This window comes from Nilaparvata lugens, chromosome X (genome assembly GCF_014356525.2).
Source record: "Nilaparvata lugens isolate BPH chromosome X, ASM1435652v1, whole genome shotgun sequence".
NCBI classification, from domain to species: domain Eukaryota; kingdom Metazoa; phylum Arthropoda; class Insecta; order Hemiptera; family Delphacidae; genus Nilaparvata; species Nilaparvata lugens.
Window position 1 is genome coordinate 26,919,319 of NC_052518.1, and position 9,238 is coordinate 26,928,556.

At 34.1% G+C, this 9,238-nt stretch overlaps 1 protein-coding gene across 1 annotated transcript in view; it reads left to right on the forward strand.

Annotated features, from left to right (window-relative positions):
* The window catches only part of LOC111044849 (contactin), a 104,163-nt gene extending 95,676 nt beyond the window's left edge, over positions 1 to 8,487 (forward strand). The window contains exons 19-20 of the mRNA XM_039441866.1: positions 2,693 to 2,876; positions 5,280 to 8,487. Of these exons, the coding sequence (XP_039297800.1) occupies positions 2,693 to 2,876; positions 5,280 to 5,368 (273 nt within the window). The 3' untranslated portion in view covers positions 5,369 to 8,487. The remainder of the gene's footprint in view (positions 1 to 2,692; positions 2,877 to 5,279) is intronic.
* Positions 8,488 to 9,238: the final 751 nt, after the last annotated feature.

The window sequence follows — 9,238 nt, forward strand, 5'->3', positions numbered from 1 at the left end:
AGCAGCGCCACAAGATCTCTGTCTCCGTTCAAATTAACTCCTTTACATCCACGATTTTCAAAAAAGGATACAATGTCGCCTATGAACAATGAAAAGAGTAGAGGACTCATTGAATCACCCTGCAAGACGCCTTTGGTGACATTGATTCTCGATTCCGATCCAGTGTTCAATTGTACAACTGCAATATCATATAGAGACTTGATAGTCTTGATCATTTTTGTGGATATGCCAAGACTACAGAGCCTAGGCCATAATATCGAATAATCCAAACTATCAAAAGCTCGTTTGTAATCCACGAACATGGTGAAAACTGTCCTTTTTTGGAGCCGAGTAGCTATGTTTAAAGCTGAACTGAGCACAAATATGTTGTCCATGCATCCTCTGGCTTTCCTGAAACCACTCTGCTCCTCTGGGAGTTTGCCCTCTAATTCTGCACATTGCATTATCCTCTCAGCTAAAATACTTGAGTACAGCTTTGTTATGGCATTGATTAACGCGATTCCTCGGAAGTTTTCCGGTAAGCTAGGGTCTCCCTTCTTGAATAGATGGAACATAAGTATTTGTCCCCAGCTCTCAGGTGCTATTCCTGAGTTGAATACATTATTGAACAAGTTCAACAAGTAGTGTTCCCATGAGGCCGGCAAGATCTTGAACAATTCATAGCCCAATCCATCAATTCCAGGCGATTTTCTCATCTTGCTCTTCTGGATAACTGTTTGTAGCTCTATTAAGCTTATCTCTCCATCCATGTATTCATCCGAGTATACACAGGTTAAAACCAATTCTGTTCGAGGTCCTGCATAGAAATTTCTATAGTACTGGATCCAAGCCTCAAGGCTTACTGAACAATTTGAATTCTTCTTCGGCTTTCTCTGAGTGTTTCTCTTAACAGCGTTCCAAAATGATTTACTATCCTTTGCCTGATATATTTCATTCAACAAGTTTTCATGGAATAATCTTTTTGCTCTTCTTGTTATCTCCCGGTATGGTTTGGGTGCGTTAGCGAGGTTGCCAGTGGGGATAGAGGTCCTACTGTTCTAGTGTCTTGTAGCTCATAGTAAAAGTTGGTGGAATTGGATAAATCTTTCGGATATTGTTGTATGATTATTTTGGAGCTTCTAGATGGCTGAATTGATCCGATATCCTCGACATTATTAGAATTACAGACGATTTCTTGAAAATCGATATATTTTTGCCGCCATCTTGCTTTTTCATGATGACAAACATTTTTGAGATTGCCATCATGGATATTCTCTTTTTACACATCATTACAAAGAGATTGATACCATTCCCAAGTCTGTACCTTCAAGGAGTCATGAGTTACACCGTTTTCCAATTGTTGGGATTGGCATTTGGTGGAAAAAGCGTGTTTTCCGCTGCAAACAGTACTTTTTACTCTTTTTCCGATGACGCTCCAGCCGTAAAATATGGACCTACTGCCTCCAACCAGATATCATTTTGAAGCTTTGGAGATATTCTACAACACTGTGCCAATAATAATAATAGTGTTTGTCTACTGCGAATACATATACAGGGTGGAAAGTGAAATATTGTCCCCGAAAAATGTGTTTCAAGTTTTTGAAGTTGAATAAATAATGGAAAGTGTTGTCGAAATGAGATGATTCTCTCAAACATCATTGTTTCGTTGATTCTAAACACATTGGTGGTAAAACCAATCCGATACATCTCACAATAACTGAATAACAAGCGATATAAAAATTTCTGTCAATAATGACCGCCATCTTGTATTTTTCAATGATGTCGAATATTTTCATTGTTTCCATCATCAATATTCTTATTCGCCTTGTTGTAACGAAGAGATTGAGACGATTTGCAAGTCTCTATCTTGAAGTAGTCATGAAAAAATCGATTTTATAGTTCTACCTTGTTACCTCATGCATATGGAAAAACGCACCAGAAATCATGCAGGGTTCTCTTTGGAGGGCGCTGGAGAACTCATTTATAGACGTACAGCGCATGAAGATATATCGTTCCAAAGTTGAAAAACGCTCTAAATTTCATAGATTCAAAATTTCTCTGTATCCTTCGCACAAAAAAAGTTATTATGGAATGAAATTTGAACAAATTCAGAAAAAAAGTTTTTTGGGCTTTTGAAGGTTATAAATAAAAGAAATATGCGTTTTAGAGAAAAATTTTATGAAACAAAAATTGTAGAGGAAGATTCTTAAAATATTTTCGTCCAAAAAAACGGTTCAATATCTTGAACGGTTATTGAAATACAAGCGATATAGCAAAACCCTGAAAATTTTGGCGGCCATTTTGTCTCCGAGGTGTTTGCCTGTGATTTCGACTTATCATCATCACGATCCTTATTATGCTAGACCTAACGAAGAAATTGAGACATCTTCCACGGCTGTTACCCAAAAATGACCACGGAGTGCCTTATTCATGACATTTGCGCCCGGACTATTACACTTCACATTTTTAATGAACAAGATCTAGTCATTTTTCATATACAATCAATCAATTGGCATGATTTTCTATGAAACATTTTGCATAATTTAACTTGTAACATTATATTTTCGGTTGCAGAATGTGAAGAATGGTATCATGATCCATTTTTTGCTAGTTATTTAAATGATTCATTTTATCCATTAATTTTGCTGATTCATCCAATGTTATGAATACATATCAATTTGTGAGATTGTAATTGTTCTACTTTGTATTCCAGATACGAGTTTGGGAAGTCGATCAAGATATGAGCAGAGCCAACGATACTTATGTCCCAGTCGGATCTAAATTGGAAGCTTATGTTTCGAATCTTTCCGTTGGAAAAGCATATCTGATGAGAGTTTTGGCTTATTCGAACGGAGGAGATGGAAGGATGTCTTCCCCTCCGCTCAGATTCCAAATGGGTAAATTTGATTAATTCTTATTTTGGTTGAATAATCATGAACAATAGTCAAAGTTTTAAGCAAATAATGTAGAATATATCCATTAGAAATGACGTAACATATATCAATTTTTGAATTGTAAAATTTAATATTATTTAGGCTCATATTGCATTAGGCCACCAGTAAGACACCAAGTGTCCGAGTGAGTCGCGGGGCATCAGTTGTTATTGCGCTCATTACACTGGTGTCGCCAGCCGAAACACCAGATTCTGGTGACTGGCCTGTATCTAACTCGATGGTTGCTCTCTGGTGTCCCACTGTTGACCCATCCTGTTCACCTAATGTAATACGCGCCTTAATGGGGAGAATAGTTTAGTGGACGAAGCACAGTCAAGTTCAAGAGTGAAAACTTGTTGAATCGATAGCAATTTTAAAGTAGGTAAGTAGTATCAATTTAGGTTGTAGCAGCAATACTCAACCAGCAAAAACAGTTTGCATTATCACACGAATGCAGACTATCAAAAAGTACCTGACAGTATGCAAATTAATTTGTTTTTTATCTACAATCAAACACCTACATGAAAACAATAGGCTTTGACGACCCAAAACGGAATTCCAATTTCACGGATTTCCAATTCAGAAATATCAAGTCCATACAAGCAAAAAATAAATCTGTTTCATTCAGAATACAAGTATCTACAGAGATTAGAAATATATGAATATGTTGTATTAGAAAATATATAATTTAGTACAGATTGCTAGGTTTATCGTGAACTGTGACTTGAGGTTAAGTACGTCGTATAGCTGGCGCGAGAGCGAGAATAGCGTTTGCCGAGAAGTGGACAGATATTGTAGAGGGAAGCTATATTTATATGTATAGTATAGTAATACTGTCAATACCAATACTATCATACGAGTACCAATTAGGCTGTTATAGACTTGCACTGCACATACGTGAAGAATGACACAATATTGTTCGAATTGTAACGTACCATTGTCTAATGCTCTATTATGTAGGAGGATTAATATCATACCTATTAAGAAAGTATGCTAAACAGTTATTACAGATTCATGCTCCAAAAAACAACTTTTTTGTGCTCCAATGCTCCATGCTCCAAAATCTCAAGTTTTTTTGTGCTGCAGTCTCTATTTTGAGTGGAGATCAATCAATCAATTTATTCAGCCTGAAGATACAATCGTACATAAGGCTACGTCACAAAGTATTTTATAAGATTTCAATCTCTCTCTCTCTCTCCAATGGCGCTACAGCCCAAATCGGGCTCTGGCCTCAACCAAAATACGCCTCCATCCATCTCTATCTAACGCCGCTCTCTTCCATCCCCTCAATTGTAACATTTCATTAGCATCCTTTTGCACTCTATCCTCCCATCGCTCCCTTGGTCTCCCCACAGGTCGTCTTCCTCCAGGCTGACCAACTAACACTTTGCTTGGCACTCGTGTTTCAGGCATTCTTTGCACATGCCCTGCCCATCGGAGACGCATCAATTTTATGTGGGCCGATAATTTGGGCTCTGCATAAAGCTCTTTCAATTCAGCATTCGTACGTATGCGCCATTGTCCATCCTCGCAAACCGGTCCATAGATTCTTCTCAGAATTTTTCTCTCAAACACATCCAAGATACCCGCTGTTCTGGCTGTGATGGTCCAAGCTTCACTACCGTAGCAAACCACCGTTCTTATTATACTCTTATAGAGCTTTATTTTACATATACGGTGTACATTTTTATTCTTGAGTATGCTCAGTAATGAGAAAAATGTGCGATTTGCGGCAAGGATACGTTTTTGAATTTCTTTTTGCTCCTCATTACAATTGGTCACACAAGTTCCTAAGTACGTGAAATTGTCAACTACTTGGTAATTCTTCCCACCACACTCCAGAAATGGCCCAAGCCGATTCCTGTTATGTCTAAGATTTCAATACATAATTAAATCATATTACGTCACAATACATAATAACATCAATAATCACAAATTATTAAAATCAATATAGACAATAATAGTTCACTTCTAATTAGGCTACATTATATAATTAACTATTTCATACAATAGTTTATATTAATAATTTATTCTACCTATTCCTGTCCTGAAAATTCTTCTAGAGAGTAGAACGGATTTGTAACTAGCCATTTGATGAAATGAGATGAAACGGACAGCAACAATGACTTGCAAAAACATGAGTGAACAAACTGAAATATTATATTAAAAAAAAAACATTGAGTAACTTGTTAAACTTGAGAGTTTTCTCCTTCCAAAAGTTGTTTGCACAGTCAGCTCTCTCTTTTCAAGTTAGATTGAAAACAATGTAATACATTAGAAAATAGTGACATTCATTTCTCATTCATTGTTTCGTTATAATAAAATCATTTCATTCTAACATTTCCAATGTAATTTTATTTTCCACAGGATCGTTCAACAAAAACTCAGCTGAATCGACCATCTCAGAAATTTTCACCATTTTAGTATCATCATTCATGCTTATTTATATGTCCTAGAAATCAAATACTAAGACGATCAAAGATAACTTTGTAAAGTTTGACTGTACTGTAAATAAAATTGTTGTCAATTCAATATAGATTTAACATAATATGACCTTAATGAAACTTGCCTTTACTGATCATAAGGCCTTATATTGTGTGAATCGCTAATAGCCATGATAATACAACAATAATAATGTTGTAGTAAAATTACATCTATTAGTTTTTATCACGCATACTGAATACTCTTTCGATATCAACTTATTAGGATTTTTTAAATAAACTTTTAGAGTACACTTCAATAATAATAATACAGTGGCGGCGGCTCGTGGTGCAAACTTGAGGGGGCTCAGGGAGTATTTTGGCAAAACCCCCCTTAATCCAAGAATATAATTTTGTAACTTGTTCGACTAAAATGCAGTTTACAAATGAGCTACCCTTTAAATAGTATTAATTTTGGACTATTTTATTTTGAGTTTTGAATAAAATAATAACTTTATTCTTAAACAAGCAGGTGCCCTCTGCTCCGCAAGGGTCTAAATCAAAAACTTGACCTGCTATAATTTTAAAGAATTCAAAATAGGCCAATAACCATCCTCAGTAAATTAAGAATCAATATGCAAAATTTCAAGTTAATCAGTTGAGTAGTTCAGACGTGATGATGCGTCATTTGTGAATTTCCTATCCTGTAGAGGTACAAGCCAGTTCTTTCTTTATATTACTAGGAGGTAACCCGTGCTTCGCACCAGGAAACATTTGGTGCTATTAAAATTTGGTAAAATAATAAATCTCCTTGTGTCCAGGAAACATAAACAATAGAATAATAAATTATTTATTTTTAATTACGGGGTTAATTTTTATGAGAGTTGGAAATTTCCAGCAAAAAATATAGTTTTATAGGTCTCGATCCCGCAACCTTTGATTCATGAACTAAGCTATGGAGTCACATGGAGTATGCCCTGTTTGTTTGGGCTTTATAGTTGCGTAATCTTTGAATCACAGATTGAAAGAATTTTTTTTAATTATTAATTATTTGTTTTAATAAAACAAATTAATCAATTATTGATTAATAACAATGGAAATAGGCATTTGACCATCAGAATCTATATGTAAAATAATTTTTACAGAATTGTAAAGAATTACTAATTTAATTCTATCCTTTCAAATACTGAAAATAATTTTAAATATGGATTTAGTAATGGAGTCCAAATGGACGAGCCGCCACTGTAATAATATCAAACAACAAAATAAATTACAACAGGTTTTAACTTTCTACGATTATTTTATTAATCAAAAAATTATACACAATCGTTTATTATAGTATGCATACTGATTTTAGTTAATGCTCGAAAATAACATATCCAATCATTATACAGAAATTAGATCTCAGATACTTTCATAATAATCATTCAACTTTGATAGCTAGTTTATTATGTCTATATTAGTTGAAGTTCGTCTATAAAAAATTATTTATGTATTCCATATACATAATATTCAATGTATTGAATGATTCAGCTACATAGTTCAAATATTTCTTTCACTATTTTGAAACTATTGATGAAACGTTAGTTGTTTCAAAAGTATCCATATATTATTAAAACAATCTATGTATTATTTAAAATCACCGTATTTTTATCATGTTTTGTGCACGTTTTCTATATTTTATGTACGTTTTAATTTACTATAAGTTATGTTGCCTCATTCATTACAAACAGTGCAATGAAAAAATCCTATTGAAATCACAATAATTCTTCGTGCTCTCTATAAAGGATGTTATACTTGTTCACATACGGTATCACTGACATTTTTGAATATGGTTGATATTCATAAATCCTGATAATAGAAATAACTCTTATAAAGAATGAATTTCAGTTTTCTTACATTTAAACATCAGGTTTTAAGCTTGTTGTTCTATACGTTTGTCAATTTTAATGCTGGCTAGAAGTGACAATGTAGTATTTCCCTTGCGCTTAAAATCAAATAAGATTTCTTTTTTTTTTCAAAGTTATTTATTTATTTCTACTTGGATACATAGATCTTATTTAAAAAAGACTATCCATTTCTGCACAGTAGCCTAAATAATTTTATTCTAGTATACACTAATTGCTGAATTGCTAACAAAAAGTGCTCTTCATAGAATTATTGATTTTCAACTGTTGAAATTTCTTGTAATGCGAAGTGCCTTCAAATATAAATTATTATCAAAGTAAAGAGGAAATTTAGAGAAATGTATATATTTATCTGTTACATCATATACAATACTACTATAGAGTTTTGTCCATATTCGAAGCGCTTGAGAACGAAGGATCGAGTTTTTGTTTTCGGTTTTATTGACCGTTGCAGATAGAGTGGCTGGTGGAGGGAGGTTTAGGTGGACAACAGCAAAAGTTTGGCTACCTGCTTGACAATGGCTGGTTGTTCCTTCGAAATTCTATTCCAATCCTTGGGCTGCTTTTTTGAATCGGAAAGTTATTCATCGAAGTAAGATAGTCAGACGCGTCTCAGACACCCTTTAAGAGAAGACCAATACCAATATTCAGTGGAGCAACCGATGAAGTTGAAACTTCCCGATTCAAGAAGCAGCCCAAGGAATCTCGAAAGGACATCTATCCATTGTCCAGTGGTTCGTAGCTAACACATTTCCTGGTCTCCACCTCCCCTCCATTCCACCACTTTCAGCTATCTGAAAACGATTAATAAGAAACGAAAACTTCTATAATATAATAACTTATATGTTCAGTCTTTGCATTCAACCTCACGCACAAATAAATATGATTTTTGGTTAGTTCATGTTTCTATTGTATCTTTTTCACAATTAGCTAGGCTTGTAAGACTTGATTTCTGTGTTAGTATCCGTCCAATTCGTCATTTTAATTATTTCTATCTTTTAACTATTTTAACTATTAATTTGCGCAATGTTTTACTTGAAGGATGGCAAGACTTGACTTGTATTCATACAAAATGTACTACATACTTATTTTTAGTTGTTAACATTCACGAATCTCTTGACAAATACTTGATTACGAGTATTATACTTTGTAACTGTGCCGTCCATTGGGTTTTTCTAGATATGTAGTGTTATTTTTGTACAATTGTTTATTGAGGCAAATTAAAGAATGTATTGTTCTGTATAATAATTCGCTTGCAGTATCAATTAAATTCCTAACTATAACCCTCAACCCAATTGTAGAATGTTGTTTGATACATGAATTCAACTTGCTTCGCTTACCTCATTGTCTGTAAAAACTAGACCCCCTTGGGGCGTGGGGCGTCAAATTTTCAGCTTCATTGTTTTTCGAAATGAGTAAACTTCTTGGTTCTCCATGGCTCTTGTAAATCGTCTATTTTGGGACAAACCTCCAAGAAATTTTTGAATATTGAATACGAAGACTTGATATTTATTGAAACTTGTAAATTGTCGATTTGGGAGGAACTTTGAAGAAACCTTGGAAAATTGGATTCAAAGTTGTAAAAAATTTGGTGTGATAACTCAGATAACTTTCCTTGTTCATTGAACAATGGACCTCACTCCACATTCAAGATTACATTAATTAGTAAAGGAAAATATTCATAATCTATAGATATTTTTATCTATAGTAATGAATGAATGAATAAATATAATCTATTAGTGTTACTTGATAGAACCGCATCAGGAGTTGGTAGCACTGGGCTGCCCTGTAATGTTGTTTTAGTTATTTGCTCCGTATTTTTCATCATTTTACAGTGGTTATTTGAAAGAAATAGAAGATTGGAAGAATTTGGATAGTTTATGAAAGTTCTAAGTACCTGTTTCAGTGAATTCCATGACTACATGACGGGTGAGTGATTAGTAACAGTGATTTAAATACGCGTACCACATACAATTTTTGAACGTTTTGACTCCATTTT